This window comes from Phocoena sinus, chromosome 1 (genome assembly GCF_008692025.1).
Source record: "Phocoena sinus isolate mPhoSin1 chromosome 1, mPhoSin1.pri, whole genome shotgun sequence".
Classification (NCBI taxonomy): domain Eukaryota; kingdom Metazoa; phylum Chordata; class Mammalia; order Artiodactyla; family Phocoenidae; genus Phocoena; species Phocoena sinus.
This window is the reverse complement of record NC_045763.1, coordinates 36,579,148-36,595,019: the sequence shown is the minus strand read 5'-3', so window position 1 is coordinate 36,595,019 and position 15,872 is coordinate 36,579,148. Positions and strand designations below refer to the sequence as shown.

The following is a 15,872-nucleotide window of genomic DNA, read 5'->3' as shown; positions in this document are numbered from 1 at the left end:
AAGCCAGCTCGTTCCTGGACAAAGCCCTTGTGCGGGAGGGGATCTCAGTAACCAGCCATGTTATCAGTCAGGGTCAAAAGCTCCTCGCCTTGTGGTTTCTGAGTCTGGAGAAGCGGGAGTTAATCTGTAATCCCTCAGTGAAAGGAGCCACAGAGCACACATTAATTCTTCCTCTCACCTCTCCTGCTTTAAGTGGTTAAGGTCTCTGAGCTCTGTTTAGCCTGTGAGCCCTGGTTCTCAGCTTAATAAATACTTGGCTTTGCTCTAGTACCTTTCATTGTGAGGCTGTGAAAGCTTTTTACAAACATATATTAACCCAAGTGGGAATGGGCTTAAAGAGCAGCATGAAAGATTTAGGTTAGGCATAAGGTATAACTTCCCAGTATTTATTTTATTATATTGTCTCTCTTCCTCACAGTTTGTGGTACAAGTCTTATAGGTTGTCAGTATCAGGTACAGGGACTGACTTTTAAGATTTCATCCCCTTTTCATCCAGTGCCTTGGCAGAGCTGATAAGATGTGGTCCATTGTTGGAGGCATTAATGCAGGGGAGTGAGGCCTGCCCCTGAAAGGATCTCCAGCCCCTGTGTCTCTGGGGGTTGAGTTCAAGTCCTTCAGCTGTAAGCCGTAAGTCATGTCCTGCTGGACATGGTGGTCTGGGAAGCATGGAGAGGGAGGGAGCTGAGCTCACTAGGCTCCTCCCAGGCTGAATGATTCTGGGATTGCTGAGCCCTGGAGAGGAGTGTGAGAGAGCCCCAGGATCCGGGAGGCTCCCACTCTCACCACACCCCAGGGTGGGAAGAGGTGGGCCTAGTCTGGTGAGAGACCCTGCAGGGCAGCGCTCCAGTTTTTCCTTTCGGTGTAGTGCTTTTCCTGGGGCCCAGGGAAGGTGCTTGTGCACCTTGTACACAAGTGCTGACCTAAGTCCCATCTCCACGGAGAGAGGGTTCTTGGCAAGGGTGCCATTGGTTTCCTGTGTAAGCGAGACTTTCTGGAAGCCCTTCAGTGTTCATCTGAGTGACCCTTGGTGGGAGCCAAGAGAAGGAGTAGACCTAACCTTGACCCAGGAAACTCAGACTGGACATGAGACTGTACACAGACCCTGGGGCTTTCCGAGAAGAATGGCTGTGGGCCCCCTTTTCCAGGATAGTTCTGACCCAAAGCCCCAGCTCCAGGCTTGGGGATGTGACTCGGCCCTGGGAGAACTGAGCAGGAGAGAAGCTGGGCGAGAAAGGGCAGTGGTAGGTGCATGGGTGCCAGCCAGTCATCTGGCTATTGGACCTGGAGTTGGCAACAGGCCTACTCTGGACTCCGGCCCCTGCTTGAGACGAAACGCAGGGCCCTTCCTGCTCAGTGTGTGGGTCGGGAAGGCCAACAGGCTCTGGGTGCTGGCTGGACTGGGCCAGGACGGGGCTGCCAAGAAGAACGCAGATTCCACAAGGGCAGGGTTTCCACGCTTTTCTTCACTGCTGGATCCCCGCTTCCTAGAATGGGGCCAAGCCTCTCCAGGAGTAAATGTTGACTAAATAAAAGGAGGAGTCTTAGCACTCCAAGATGAAAGCTACAGACCCTGGACTCTTCCCCATCCCCACCCCCAGCCCTCAGGGGACCGACCACCTTTTCTTCTCTTTGGCTCAGGCCCTCCCTCTGCTGGGCAGTTCTTTGGTCTCCCAAGCAAGGAAAGGGTGTGGAGGTACCAGCCGGGTGGGCATGCTGTGGGTTAAAGCCTCGCAAAACAACAGTGTAGTTAATCTTTCTAATTTATTTTCCTTTTAGACCATGGGAAGTCTGTAGGCAGCAGCTGTTACCCAATTAAAATACAGATTAATATAAAAACAGTTTCTGGAATATAAAATAGAGTGGCTGTGTCCTTACACTTCCTTAAAATACCACCTAATAATGACTTGATGAACTACAGAAACCCACCTAGAGGAACCCAGCGTTCTTAAAATGAAAATTTCTTCCCTAAAAGGTGTGTATTACCATTCCATGTAAGTCGCTATGAGAAAATAACCTTCCCTCTTAGAGCCAGCGGTTTCTGTGAGTTGGGTATTTGGTATTCATTAAATGTAATTATAGTTTAATTGGAGTTTAATCCCCACCCCACCCCCACCACCCCCCCCCCCCCCCCCCGCACTTAAAAAAAAAAAAGTTTCCAAGCAGGCCTGAGATGCTACTCTGTCTGGAAGTGGCTGGGGGCATGTTGGCCACCATGATTTCCAGCTGGGCCCACGTCTGTGCAGGGGGCCTCCGGCCGCAAGCCTTCCAGGCAGCCTATCTAGTCTGCGCTTGAGGGGTATTTTCCACTTCAAAACAAAACAAAGCAACAAGCTGGTTTGAACCTAGGCCTGACCTGGGTGGAGCGGAAGCCCTTGAGTCAGAAATTCTCTAGACTAGGTTCGTAGGCTTTTTTATCTGCTAAAGGTGCCTGTTTCCTGCTTGGCTAGCCGGTATTGAGGGCCCAGGTATGCGGGGTGAAGGGTGGATGCCTGGGGGGCCCCCCCGGCCCATTGCTGGTTTCAGAGGGGGAGGTGCTGGACACTGGCGCTCAGAGAAGGGGTGGACTTGGAACCAAGTGTGCTGGTCCCATGTGAGCATTCCCCGAGTTCTGCAGGAACTTCTGAGAAGCTTGGAGGTGAATTCACTGTAATTCGGGGGGAGTTATTGAGCCTATTGAATTCAGAAGACACATAAAACCAAATTTTCTGCAAAATGAAAGCTGAAACAGGTCTGAGACCCACCCCGTGGTCGGTATGTGGATGTGTACCCCCATCTTGGGGCAGGAAGTTGTGGGGAAACTTGATTCCCAAGGCTTCTGTCAGGTTCGGAGCCTACAGCTGTGCAGGTCAGAGTCTTTTACAGTAGGAGGAGAAAAACGGAAAGGAAAGGATCCAGTCCAGCTTTGAGTCCCTGCGCCCTGATTTCCCACCCATCGGCTATTTCTCTTTTCTTTCAGCTCACCGGGATTATTCAAGCCATGGTGGATGGTCAGCCAAGCCTGCAGCAAGTGCTGGAGGTAGGTTGAGTGACCTTTAATTCCTGACCTCTGACCCCTTCCTGCTGCCTTCCTCGCCTTCCTCTCCCTCCCCTCTTGAGAACATAGCCCTGTAATTTGACTATGATTATGGCTTGATTAGAATAACATTTGCTGTCACATCAGTGACATGCTGTTGAGAGTATTGAACCATTGATCTGTCATCTCCAGCTGTTCCCGTCAGGGTTACTGACGAGATGTCCGAGTGCCACCGGGGGTTGGTGGAGGCCCCTCCAGCTCCTGGCCTGTGGCTGTGCTGGCTGGCGGCTCCGGCGGCTCGGGCAGCCCGCGCTGGGCGGCTGGGAGTAGGGGAGCCAAGCTGCAGCACTGCGGGCTGGCCCCGGGGACTGGAGGTGTTTTTGTTTAGCTTTAGTGTTGGCTTCCTGTGGCATGTGAGCACTTCATTAACTCACGCAGAACTCCCCATCGATGGCTTTTGTTTGCTGTCAGCTCCTCCAGGAGGTGCGGCCGGCCCGCCTGCCCCACTGCAGCTTGCCGCTGGATGCATCGTGCCTGTCAGGGGTGCAGAGGCTGCGCTGGGTAATGATTCCTAATCAGAATAATTACAACAATTGCCTATGTGAGGAAAATCAAATTAAAGGCTTTAGAACCCTTGGCAGAGACCACACTTCTGGGATGTTCTCCTCCGGGAGCTGGAAAAGGTTAAGACGCTGCTGCTTGTGCTCCAGCCTGAGGGAGTCAGGAAGCGGTGCTTGGCCTCAGCTCATCTCCCAACCCTGCGGGCCTGGGGTTTTCAGAGAGGGAGAAAGTTCCCCCTCCCACTCCCTTCTCTAGCGGGAGAAGAGAAGCGAAAAAGCCTGTGGATCTCCTTAGGTGCTTTATTTATCTTTAAGAGCAATAAACCCAAAGCTCAGCCCCTATATCACAGGAGAGAGCAGAGTGTCTGGGAGGATAGCAGAGCACATCTGCCTCGGAGGTAGTCCACCTGGAGGGAGCAGGGTGGTGGAGAGGGAGGAAGATCTCTTTCTTGAGCCTAGAGGCCTGTCCCATGGGAGAGAGAAATGCAGACTGAATTTCCTGGGGCTCCTCAGGATGGAACTAGGGCCAGAGAGAGAGGTCTAGGCTCACCCAGTGGCCAAGTGCGTTCCCTGTCCCAGGGAGTGTGCAGGCCCAGGCTCTGTGGCTGGTCAGGCTCTTGTGGGGTTGGGAGAAGATGGGCTCTGAGGTGTCTCCCAGCCCCACTGACCCTCTTTTTTGGGTGCGGAGATTCACCCTATGACTGAGGGGGGTCCTCAGCCTGGACTGCTCCCTCCAGGCCCAGACTCAAGGAGAAAGAGGGGACCTTCCTTCCCTATCTCCCAGCCAGCATCCCAGAGCGAGGCTAAGGGGGCAGGCAGCTTTCCCCTGGAGTGTCTCTGGCTGGGATCCGGGGAGGAAGATGCTTTTTCTGGGCCAGCACCAAACCAGCGCTGTCGAGGTTATGGAGCTTTCTCCACAGTGGCGCTGGTTGAGGGGAGATTGTTCTTCAGAAGGCTTGCTCCTGCTGGCCCCAGGCCAGCTCTGGAGCAGGATGCTCAGAGGATTCTGAGTCTCACCCAGGAAGCTACTTCCTGCTATTTCAGCATACTTGGGGGGTGAAGAGGGGGAGATTCCAGGCATTGGCCTAGATAGGAAGTCTCCGAGAGGACAAGGAGACCAGACTGGGCTCTACTCTTTCCCATTAGCCTTGAGTTGGTTACAGAGCTGAAGAGTTAGTTCTTGTCCTAAGCAAGGCCCTGAGCAGATGGCCAGTTAGATGTTTGCCTGACACATTTGTTCTAAGCAGGGCTCAGTCTGCATTCCTCTAGACCTTCAATAGCCAGGAGGGCTGGCTGATTGGGGCTTGTCTTGGTGGTCCCTCCAGCCCTTTATCCATTCAAACAGGAAGGGAAGGAAAAGGACAGGCCTGATTCCAAAAGTATCACTTTCCTGGACAGGCTCGTAGCAGAAGCTGCTCACTAAATGTCTGCTGCATGAGGGAATGGCCTCGGCCCTAAGCTTGGAAGGAGCAGTAAGTGCTTCTCATGGTGAAGCCCTGGTCTTGCTGGGCATTTCCTCCTGACAGTCCTGTCCTGTCCTGTCCTGCTTTCTTTTCCAGGACCACTTGCAGGAATTGGGGCGTTGGGGAGCCCCCTAGCAGGTGGGGCACTTACCTTGGGGATTTAAGGCCAGTGAACTGGAGCGAGATTAGCTGACTTAGGGACCTTCAGGTTTGCCTTACCTCTTTTCTTATGTAAAGTCTGCCTTATTTTCTTTAGGTGACCCTGGGGAAAGGATGCATGTGTGCGTGCACGTGTGTGTGTGTGTGTGTGTCGTGCAAGGGTTTGGGCCAGAGTGACTGGGGAGACAAACCATTCAGCAGTGGAAGGTCCAGAATTTAGCTGCTGGGGAGACCCTCGGGCTGAGGAGGATTCTCTGGTGTGCAGACTGGGAAGAGGGTCTGCAGAGTCCGGTACTGAGGAGTGGCCCTGATGTCCCAGGAGATAGGGCTGCTGTGGTCGTGGACCTAGATGGGATCCTTGGCCCTGTTCCAGGACTGCTTCAGCATGGGCCAGGCCTCCCAAATCTCTGCGGTTCCAGGGAGCCCAGGATTACCATGGGCTCTCCATTACCTGCTGGGCACACAAGGCCCTTCACAGTCTGGCCTAACCTAGTCCCCCAGCCTCAGTTCCTGCCCTACCTTTCAATCACAGCGGACTCCAGTCACATTATTTCTTACTCACATTTTAATCAAGAAGACACTGTGCTGGGTTAGGGATTAAGACGGTGAATAAGACAGCTAGGAGTCCCTGCCTTTGTGATGCTGATAGTATGGTGGGGAAGGCAGACATTAAACAGACAATTGCTAATCAGATACAAAATGGCTGTGCCTAAGCCTTTGCCTCTGCCTGGAGTGTCCTTTCCTGTGTTCCATGCTGTCAAGCAAACTCTTAGTTTTGTCATCAAGCCCTTAGTTCAGTCATCTTTATGAAGCCTTTCTGACTCCTTTCCCTGTAAAAGGTGAGGCTAGCCTCTGCCTCTTCTTGGTCTGATGGCATCCTGGGTACTTCTCCATTGCTGCCTCTATTATATTGTATTAAGATGATCTGTCTTTCTTTCCTTCCCAGCCTACTGTCTATTTTTAGGTAGGCACTTAATACATTATCACATATAATTCTCAAAACAGCCCTGTAAGGTTAGTCATCCTACCTCGTTTTATAGATGACGGAAACTGAAGTTCAGAGGGGTTATATGACTTTTAAATGACTTCCCATCAGTGACACAGCCAGGATATGGAAGAGCCAAGGTTAGAACCCAGATGTGTCTGACTTTCAATCCCACGTTTCTAACGACTACGCAATATGGCCTTTAAAAATAATCCTCCTGTGTGAGTGGAACAGCAGTGTGATCTGCCGCACTCTTGCCCCATGCCTAGGATCTTCTGAAAAATAGGCAATGCTCCATGAATTCTTTATGACAATTTTCTCGGTATATACTGATTTTAGTATTTGTACTTCCAGTGTGAGGCAAATAATAAAATGGATCAAAGGGATGAAGGGGAAGAAAGACTTAAAGTGTGTTTAGGATTAGTTTCTTTCCCTGTCTAGGAATTGAGCTCAGCCTTCAGAAGATTCTGCTGAATTTGAATCCCCAACCAGGAGAGGAGAAATACAAAGTCTGGGGCCAGTTTATGAGCTTCTAGTGACTGGAGCAGGCAGTGCTATCCCAGTTGTCAAGATGGGCCTATAGCCCGTCAGAGGAGCCTCTTCTGCTAGACTCATGGTGAAAATTAACTTCACCTTCATTTGGGGAATAACCAAATTAATAAATTTGGTTAGTAGACATTTGGTGGGAGGGTGGAATGAATAAATGAGCGAATGAACCTGTGGATTGGAGTTCCCTGCATGGGGCCTCCTCCCAGCCTGTTCTCGTGGCCCAGGACAGCCTGTGAGTGTGCTAGGCTGTGCCTTTGTTTGAGGACCAAAGGTATGTGGACTGACCTACTGGGATCTGTCCTTATCCTGTCCAGGGTGGGCTGCCAGGCACTGGGGGAGTGGAGGGGCCCCCGCCCCCCACCGCTTGGGCTTGTGGGATCTGCCTGCAGGGATTGTCCTGCAAGGGCCTCCAAAGTTCCGAGTCAAGACTGAGACCCCAGAGTGGAGGGATAAGATTACAGTTTTCTCCTGCTCTGATTACAAGCAGCTTATCTGCGTTTCACTGTGTGGCTCTTCACAGACTCAGCGAAAAAAAAAAGGAAAATCTCATCTGTTCTTGTTGTGTACTTTTCAGAGGGTCGATGAGTGGATGGCGAAGGAAGGCCTCTTAGATCCAAACGTCAAGTCAATTTTTGTCACCTGTGGAGACTGGGACTTAAAAGTCATGTGAGTATGAGCAGGACTCCTTTGCTGGCAGGGCTTGGAATCTGCGGGACCAGGTTTTGCCTTTCTCAGGCTCAGATGTCCAAGCCTCAGGGCACCTGGGTCAGGAGTCCCTGGATTTTGGGGTCAGCAGGGCGAGACAAGGGCTGGGAGCCCTGCCTTCTGCCTCTAGAACCAGGAGTGGACAGGCCAAGTACCCTGCTAGTACTGCTGTTGCCTTCTTGCTTTTGCCAGGGCAGCCCATCCTGTTGTGGAGCTACATGTTATTGCCCTGAAAAGAAGGAGGTAAAAGAGGGTCTTAAATTTTCTTCTAAACCAAATACATAGTATTTACTGTTCTAAATGCTTTGGAAATAGTAAGTCAGTTACTAACCCTAGGGAGTCTTGTTATTCTTATTTTATAGATGAAGACCTTAAGGCACAGAGAGGTTAAGTAACTTGCCCAAGAACACACAGAGCCAGAATTCAAACGCAGGCAACCTGGCTCCAGGGTCCATTCTCTTAACCGTTATACTAGGCTAGGCTCTTATCTGGGATACGAGGCCCTGACGGTCCCACGGAGAGCCCATTGTGAGGATGAGAGAGGGATGCTTCTAGGAAGCTGCCCAGGTCACCAGCCTCCTCTTTCCTCCTTTGTCGCCACTGCTTTTTCTCCTTTGTCTCCTGATCCTGCCCCAGTTATGGAAGACAGAACTGGTTCCTCTGCTGGGTTGACACTTCTGCCTCTTGGCTGTCCTCCTGGATACCTGGCTTCAGAGAGCCCCCAAGGAACTAAAGCGGGGTGGAGGTAGTGGGGCACTGTTTGCTGAGGATTGATAGAATCGATACCTCTGTGTTCTTTGTGACTGAAGGTGGCAGCAAGCACTGTGTGTGTGTGTGTGTGTGTGTGTGTGTGTGTGTGAGCTTTTGAACATAGGGTAGGGTATTGGCTGGGGTGGGGAGTCGTGGCTCTAGAGTGACATTTCCTACAAATTCAGGCATTACTTTCTCACCAAGATCCTTTTTATGCCTTTTGGATGCTGGGCATTGAGGTGAAGTTCTGCACCCAGGTGGCTGTCAGCCGGCTATTGGACCCAACCCTCTAGGTGAGGCGGGAGGAAGGGCAGGCCTGGATCACATAAGTGCCTGTGCACCTGTCTCCCTCAGCCCTTAGGTCATGTGCATGCTGACTGCACACCACAGGCTCCGGAGCTCCCGTTGACGCCTGTTGTCAGGGAAATTACAGTGGCTGGGCCTGGAGGCAGAGCTGAGTCGGGGGAGGGTTCCGCGGAGAAGGTGAGGAGGAGGAAGGCTGTTGTTGCTCTGTTACGGCATCCTGGGCAGCTTTGAGCACTCGAAGTGGGAAGGGGCTTACGAGGAGCTCCAGCACAGGAGAAGCTGTCTGGGGTGGGGTGGGGCTCAGGCTGACACCCAGAGTTCTGGGGCTCATGTGGCCCAGACCAGAGGCCCAGTTTCTCCAGGTAGCCTTCTGAGACTCCCACTCTCCCAATGGCTTTCTCTCTTTGGTGTATTCATGGCCCAAACACCCAGTTTCAGCATCTTCTGTGATGGCTGTGAGTGGTGTGTACTTATATGTGTATATGAAAGCTTTCCTGTGCATGATGTTGGGGACCGTCTGGTTGGTTTCTGCATGAGAAGGAGAGGAGATGCCATCTTCCTTGGGTCTGGCCTGTGCTGGCCTACAGCACCAGTTCAGGCCTTGGCACGGTAGGCCCTGGACAGATTTTGGTGACTTGGGAGGCTGCTTTGCATCTTCATGAGAACTGGTGTAATGAAGAAGAGGGATAGGGTTGGGGAATCAAATTACACATAAAAGGAAATCAGATGTTAATGAGCACATACTATATTTCACTCAGTCCTCCTAACTGCCTTCTCGGGTAGAAGGTGGTGTCTCCCTTTTACAGATGAAAAAAACAAAGCACAATTAAAAACTGAGGCTCAAATTGGCAGACTCAGAGGTAGGCAGAATTGAATTCTTAAGGCCACATAGCTTCCAAAAGAGATGATTCTGGCGGACTTTGGTGGCTGGTTTGGGTCTGGCTCGGGAAGGCCAGTGAAGCTCTGAAAGCCAGTGAGCAAGGAGGTGGCAGGTGGCAGGTGGCTGGGGGAGGAGACCTCTGTGTCTGCCTTTTAGAAGCAGGACCCCACATAACTGCTGGGAAGCCTCTTAATTAAACGTGTAGCAAAATAAAAACAGCCAGAGAGGAAATCTAAGTAGTGCTGCGTGACGGCGCACAGCTTTTCCATGTTCCTGGAGCCTCTCGTCAGATGGCTGTCGTCAGAGCAGCCACTTTCTCACACGCCTGGTAAAGCCTGCTGATGAGCCTGACAAGGGTGGTGTTAAACTGACATCCACAACTTGTTAGTATGTGGCTCACTTCTTATTTTGACATCCATTTTCAGATTTAACTAAGTCTAGGGAACTCGGCAAATATTTTCATTTCCCACTCTAGTCTCTCAGAGCCATGGTTCCCTCTCGTTGCTGTCCTTCCCCTCTCCCAGCCCCCCTCTCCCTCCAACCAGCTTCACATCACCTTTTTTTTCCACATCAGTTTTGTTGGAAAGGGCCTGATTAGTGAGGCACTGAGAAATGGGGACTGAAGTGGCAGCGGAAATCCCACTGGAGAAAAGAAATCTGCTCCCATCCTGACAAAATTGTTTTGTGTCCATCTTTGGTCAGTCTGAATGGGTTGACACTCCGGTTTACATGGGCTTCAATGCTGTCATCACAGATCCTGCTACGGTGGGTTTTAATTTAGGGGGTGCAGATTTAATTTTCTTTCTAAACCTGTTTAAGAAATGACACTCATGGTTTTGGCTCTTGGTCAGCTTGCCTTTCCTACCTGACCTACCTTTCCTTTGCCTTACCTGGTGTTTCTTGAAGCTCCTTGTAGAGTTTAGCGTTCTTTCACCAATTTTCTCTCTTTCCACGTACCCAGGCTCTCTGTATTGTCTCTGTGAAGGGCTTCCACCTTCAGCATGGTGGGAGGATAGGGCGGATTGCGGAGTGAGGAGTGACACCGGCACAGGTGCTGCCCTTGAGGAACTCAGCTTTTCACCTGTAGCTTGGTGGCCTGTGTTTACCAGCTGAATAGCACAGGTAGCTGAGAAGCTAGACCAAAGGCTTTTCCAGTGGCCTGTGGGTCTGAGATCAGGAGGACTGGGGTGTGGGCTGGGAGTGGGGGACAAGGAAGAGCTGATATGAAGGTGGACCTGGTCCTCGGTGCCATCTGGAAGGGGGCCCTCTGGAGGAGAGGGGCAGGATCAGCAGACACCGCTGTGGGGAGGCAGGGCCCAGGGGTCCGCTCAAGGTCTGCTGAGAGGGTCCTCCTCCCCCTCCCCCTCAGCTTTGGAATAGCGAGTTTTCCTGCCATTGGAGGTTGACTGTGTGAATGCGGGCCTGGTATTTGACTTTAGTTGTTTTCCTTGCTTTCCTTGTGAGGTGTGCATACTACACCCCTCTGTTGGTGAAAGTCTGGAGATCAAGAGATACTTGCTCAGCATTTAACATTATTTTGTGTGAGACCATCTGAACTAATTTTGCAACAAAAAAACTCAGCCACCTGGGTAGAAAGCTTTCTGAAAAAAGAATGATAATTTATTAGAGTGTCAATTGGGGGAAAGCACTTAATACTATGCTGTCCAGCCAAAGGAAATGAGATCTATTCCAATTACTTCAGTACTCTGACATGAAGTTTTTTGTGTTATTTTGTTCTTTATTCATCATGAAGAAGACCAATCAGGAGGCAGGTGGAAGCATCTGTGTGAAAGTCACACCTGAATTCACACTCTTTTTTTTTTTTTTCAGATGACTGAACCCTTTCCAGACTGCATAGGTTTCCCTTCTTGTTGTTTCAAGTACAAACAAACATGATGTCTTTGATTGAAAAAAAAAAAAAAGACACTCGCTCATATTACCCTACTCACTGCTTGATTTGGGGGCATGCACTCAATGGGGACTACTGAGGGTCATGCAGCCAAGACTGTGGAAGAGCAGAGACTGCTGTCACCTGGAGTGAAGTCCCATGGCGGTGGAAGCACCCGCCTGGGGAGCACTGTGGGGCAGGGACTGTCTCGTGGGGCGTGTAGATGAAGGCTGAAATGCTGAGCCGGTGACCTGCTTGATGGGGGTCAGTCTGGGCCCTCTTGGCATCATTCAGCAAAGCTGACCACTTCATCCTTCTTGAAGCACTCTTCATTTCTACTTATGTCTCCTGTTTCTCTGACTTTTCCTTCACAGTACTTTTGGCAGATTCTTCTTTCCTTTTTTCTTAAATTTGGTGTTTCTTAAATATTGGTATTTCTTCGACCTCTCTCCTAGCTGTCTTTTCTTTTTATCCGACACACTCACACTTATCAGAGTGATCTATTCCCCAGCTTCAGTTATCCTCTGTATGCTGTCTTCTCATTTTTCCTCCATCTGAGAAGTGGGAACTGACATGGCAGCAGTGATCCCACTGGAGAAAAGGAATCGGCTCCATCTGCCATCTGAACTCCAAGCCTTCATATCCAGCCCCTGTTCTCTCTCTCACCTAGATATACACCGACCCCTTAAAGCTCAGGTGTTACTTTTTCCCAACACCTTGTCCTCCACCATTCTCTTAAATAATGATTGACTGGTACCATCTACTTAGTAGTTCTGTCAGAAACCTGAGAATCACCCTTGGTTCCTCCCTTTAGCCATAACAAATTAATTGCCAAATCCTATTGATCCTTTGTCCCAGAGGTTTCTCAGAGTCTTTGCCTTCTTTCCAAACCCAGTACCACTGCCCTAGTTCAGGTCACCATATTCTTCTTGGATTCCTACGAAAGTCTTCTTTCTCACTGGTCTCTCTGACTGTCTTGCTTCTTCTGTTCCTTTCTCCTAATTGTAGCAGATTACATCACACCTGCTTAGCAGCCTTCAAGGCTTCCCCTTGCCCTCCAGGCAAAGTCACACTATTTATTGGAGCGTTCAAGGCTCTTGTTTATTTCTCTTGCCTCATCTCTTGATGCTCTCTATGTATTTAGTCCCCACCCCAGCCAGATGCTCTAACTGGCCTATTCCTAAGGATCCCCTCCTAACGTCTTTCTCCAGGTGCCTTCCTGTGTGTTCTTGGAGCACATGTGCTTATTGATACATGAAAGTGTGCTGTAGCTGCCTCAACTTGCCTGTCTCTTTCCCTAGATTGTGGGCACCATTACAACCCTAGGACAATGCTTGACATGTAGTAGTTGTTCAATAAATGTGTGTTGAATAAATGACAACTAAGTTATGGAGTGGGCCTGTGGAATACCCTGCTCAGGAAGAATGGCAGAGGGTCATAGTGGGTAGGTTCAGGGAGAATGGAATGGAAGAGGAAACCTTGGGCCCTCCTGCACCAGCCTGAGTGTGAGGGGTTAGAGGACCATTCTGCTAGTGCCAAGAAGCTCCTGGGTTGCCCCTGCCAGCACTGGGTGTTGGGCCCTCCACGGTGGGTACTGGGTGAGATGGCGTAGGGGGGTCTGGGCGAGGGAGGAGGAGTTTGGTCCTAGGTGCAGTGTGAAGGGCTTTCTCTGAGACATTTGTGCTGCCAGGACTGAGGGCTGGGACTGCTCTGGGAAAGTTACATCAGGTAATAAAGATAGCCAGCCCTTATTGAGCACTTACCACATCCCAGGAGTCCTGCTGTGCTATTTATACATTAATCTCATTTAAACCTTACTACAATCCAATGAAAAAAATTATTTTTGTAACTTTTTATTTTAACAAATGAGGAAACGGGCCCAGAGAGGTAAGTAATTTGTCGAGGGCACACAACCTATTTGTGGCAGGGATTTGAACTCTAGAAGCCATGCGTTTGACCGCTCTGCCATCTGACCGTCTGCTTCTGTCTTCCTTCATGGCCCATGGCTTTGTGGTTGATGGGAACGCCCTTCCTTCTCTCCTTTGTTCGCAACTGAGTGGCAGAGCCTCGGGATGTTCTCTGACACCCTCGGCTTCTGGTACCTGGTCTGGTGTTGGCGGAGGTCTGGACTGTTATGATCATTTTGCTTTGGGGACGTGGTTGGCCAGGAGGTGTGGTGGGGAATGACTTGGGGCTGTCTGAGAGCCTCTTTGCTGAGCTACAGGTGAATGAATCCTCAGATCTGTTTTAAGGAAACCACTGCCAATATCACTTTGGACACCTCTGTCCTGTAGTATGTTTGGAAGCACGTGGGGCATCTCGTCGTGTCTTTAAGCTCGTGAAAACGTGTCTCTTGTCCATGGGTTTGCCAGTTGGTCTCAGCACTGAGCTGTATCACCGTTGATTAGCAGCCTGCTGGGGGAAGGGGCTTGAGTAAGAACTCCCTGGCAGTCCTGACTTGTCTCATTTCCTGATACTTTTATCTGTCATTGCAAGCGCTTGGGCTCCCCTCCTGAACTAATTAAGTTTGCATGTGTTTAGACACATTGCCAAATAGGGCTTAGCAAAGCAGAACTGAGCTACATCTCTTTCTGAGTAGGGAAGGAAGGGTACGTGAATGCTCCACCACGAGGACCGGGAGAAGTGTGGGTGACATGGAGCCAGTGTGTACAGATGGTAAGCATTCTGCCCTGGCCTCCTCGGGACACAGCAGGCCTTCAAAGCAACCTTCTGACTAGCTGGCAGTAGCAGATGAGGGCCCACCCTCCAGCTCTCTTAGTGAATTGGCGTTCTAAGAGGGCTGAGGATGGAAAGAGGGCAGGCTCTGAGTAGGAGTCTTCTCCCAAGCACAAGCAAAACTGAACATCAAGTTTAGTGGGATTTGCAGGGGGAGTTTGTAGGCCTGTGTGCTCTTTGCTGCCAGCCTGAACCTACCCAGCTCTGTGGCCTAAAACCACTGTGGCTAGCGGAGTTCAGGGTGGCCTTCTTTCCAGGTCTGTGAGAAGTACATTGGAAACGTGGACCACTGAAGGCTGCACTTGCCTTTTTGCCTTGAATACCCCAGACCACCCTGCACGGTCTGATGAGCCCTGTGAAGTGGCGCCAGGGGGAGGGAAGGAGAGTCATATTGCACAGGATCTCCTCACCCAGGACGTAGGGTTCAGCCTAATGGATCACCACAGTGAGGTGATGGCTGCCAGCATGTTTCCATGTCAGACTGATGCCTGCGTTTTACCTAGCGCTGGGTAGCCTGAGGTCTGAGATGTCCCGTGGCATCCTGCGCACACAGCAGCAGGCACGGGGCCTTACCATGTTGTGGAGTCCTCCTCTGAGGTAGGGAGTGAGGGTATTTCCTACAGAAAGCAGGAGAAACAGCTGTCTGCCATGGTCAGGGCCTCGGTCCCATAGCTGTGAGGCCAGTGGGTCAGCTTCCTGGCCATGAAGAGGCTCTCAGTGGACGAGATCAGCTCAGAGTCAGGGCAGGCTCCCAGTGCACACAAAGTGTGTGCGGGTGGGGTGGGGAGAGGGTTCTGGAGGTTGTATAGGAATTCTGGGCCTTTGAGCTGCAGCCTAAGCCCAGAGAGAACGAGAACCAGACCTTCTGCCCTCCCTTCAGCTTCCCTAGAGCCCTCTCGTCAGCAGAGGTACATGGGGTTAGCCCCAAGAAGGCAGCTTGCGTTGATGGGGTCATGTTTCAGCTGCAGCTAATCCAAGTCACTCGATATAAATCTCTCCCTGCTGCCTCTCCCCTCCCTCCCATCCCCAGCCCACAGACAGGGAAATGAGTCCTGGCCCTCGCCCTGAATACATCATGGCAGGCCTGCCTCTAATGAGAGAGGGCCATTCATTGTGGGGTGAAGCTCCCTGCAGAGCCTGGGATGCCATTAATTAAAGGAGAGCCACCTGAAGCCAGTGGTGCGGCGCAGCCTGCCACGCTCAGATGGAGCGGTGGTGGGGTAGCCTCGTTAGCCTGACAGCTCCTTGGGCCCCGAGTTCCTGGGCGCAGAGGAGCAAGGGGTGCCCCGCCTCCACCTGAGAGCTCACGGCCTCTGGGGCCAGCCTCCTCGCAGATGCAGGAGGGCCCCCTCCTGCACCTGTCCTGGGGCCTGGACCTGGCAGGAAAGGGGCGCCTGATGGCAGGCTTGGCTGGGGATTGTCCATTTCCTTTGGGCAGGCCTCAGGGCAGGAGCAGGCTTCTTTGGAGCCCGAGGAGGCTCCTGGCTCCCAGCTCCCGGTCTGCGCTCCCTTCCCGCTCTTCTCCGTGTGGTCCTGGAGCTGCAGGTCAGTGGGTGGTGCAGCCTGAGGCCTTCCTTCAAAGCCTGAGTCTGGGGAAGCTGGTGTGCCCTGGGACGACCTTGGGCCTGCAGGGGCACTCGGGGAGAGAGAAGTCCTGTCGTCGGGTCTGCGAGCACGGGCCGTCACAGGCAGACAGAGCCTCTGGTGTTCCACTTTCTGGACGTTTCTAGGCTGAAGGGTGGGGCCCCAGTGTCAGCCTCATCTCCTCACCCCCTGGAGGGTGTCAGAGGGTCTAAAGCACTTTAGTGATTATAGGAATCCCTGCGATGGAAGTTTTGCTCAGTTAAAACCCTGATAAAAAGATGGAGATGTTTATGT

The 15,872-nt window shown here is 51.5% G+C and overlaps 1 protein-coding gene across 12 annotated transcripts in view; it reads left to right on the top strand.

The window, feature by feature from the left end:
- Positions 1-15,872, top strand: part of ERI3 (ERI1 exoribonuclease family member 3) — a 129,227-nt gene that overhangs the window by 36,826 nt on the left and 76,529 nt on the right. For 11 of the 12 annotated variants that reach the window (XM_032654180.1, XM_032654153.1, XM_032654121.1 and 8 more), the window contains 2 exons: positions 2,957-3,016; positions 7,304-7,395. In XM_032654180.1, the coding sequence (XP_032510071.1) occupies positions 2,957-3,016; positions 7,304-7,395 (152 nt within the window). Of the gene's footprint in view, positions 1-2,956; positions 3,017-7,303; positions 7,396-11,200; positions 12,577-15,872 lie in introns of those variants that run through there. The other variant, XM_032654142.1, reaches the window with a different exon arrangement.